Source organism: Eimeria mitis, genomic scaffold (genome assembly GCF_000499745.2).
Source record: "Eimeria mitis Houghton genomic scaffold, Emh_scaff3540, whole genome shotgun sequence".
Lineage (NCBI taxonomy): Eukaryota > Apicomplexa > Conoidasida > Eucoccidiorida > Eimeriidae > Eimeria > Eimeria mitis.
Window position 1 is genome coordinate 1,419 of NW_013571884.1, and position 457 is coordinate 1,875.

At 43.3% G+C, this 457-nt stretch overlaps 1 protein-coding gene across 1 annotated transcript in view; it reads right to left on the minus strand.

Annotated features, from left to right (window-relative positions):
* EMH_0067060 (uncharacterized protein) overlaps positions 1–457 on the minus strand; it is a gene marked incomplete at both ends in the record, with an annotated part of 4,927 nt that overhangs the window by 491 nt on the left and 3,979 nt on the right. The window contains 1 exon segment of the mRNA XM_013498584.1: positions 120–307. Within this exon segment, the coding sequence (XP_013354038.1) occupies positions 120–307 (188 nt within the window).

The window sequence follows — 457 nt, forward strand, 5'->3', positions numbered from 1 at the left end:
ATCTTTTATCTTTTTGTTGGTGAGCTCTATTCGTGCACGTTATATTATTTCTCCTTTCTAGTTTTTGTACTCCACTATATAATAACGTAATATAAAGGGTGTATGTTTGATTGACAGACCTGCGGATGTGGGCTTGAGCACGGACGAGATAGCGTTGTTTCTTTGCAAGGAGTTGTCTCAGGCGGAGGCGGAAGTAAACTGCTTCTAATACGGCCACCAACGGCGACCAGGCAGATAGACACTGTCGCTGCAGCAGCGTCAGCTGCTTCGCTGCCTCTTGCTTCAGGAAGATCATGCTCTTTCCCACCTGTTTGTATTGAACAAACACAACACGAAAATATTGATGTTGTTTAGTTTCGTACGCGGTTTGTTTGCAGTTAAACCTACGGCTGTTGTGTTTGGATCTGAGTGGTTTGTACTTGTGTATTCATTCACTCTGCTGTATGTATCTTGTACT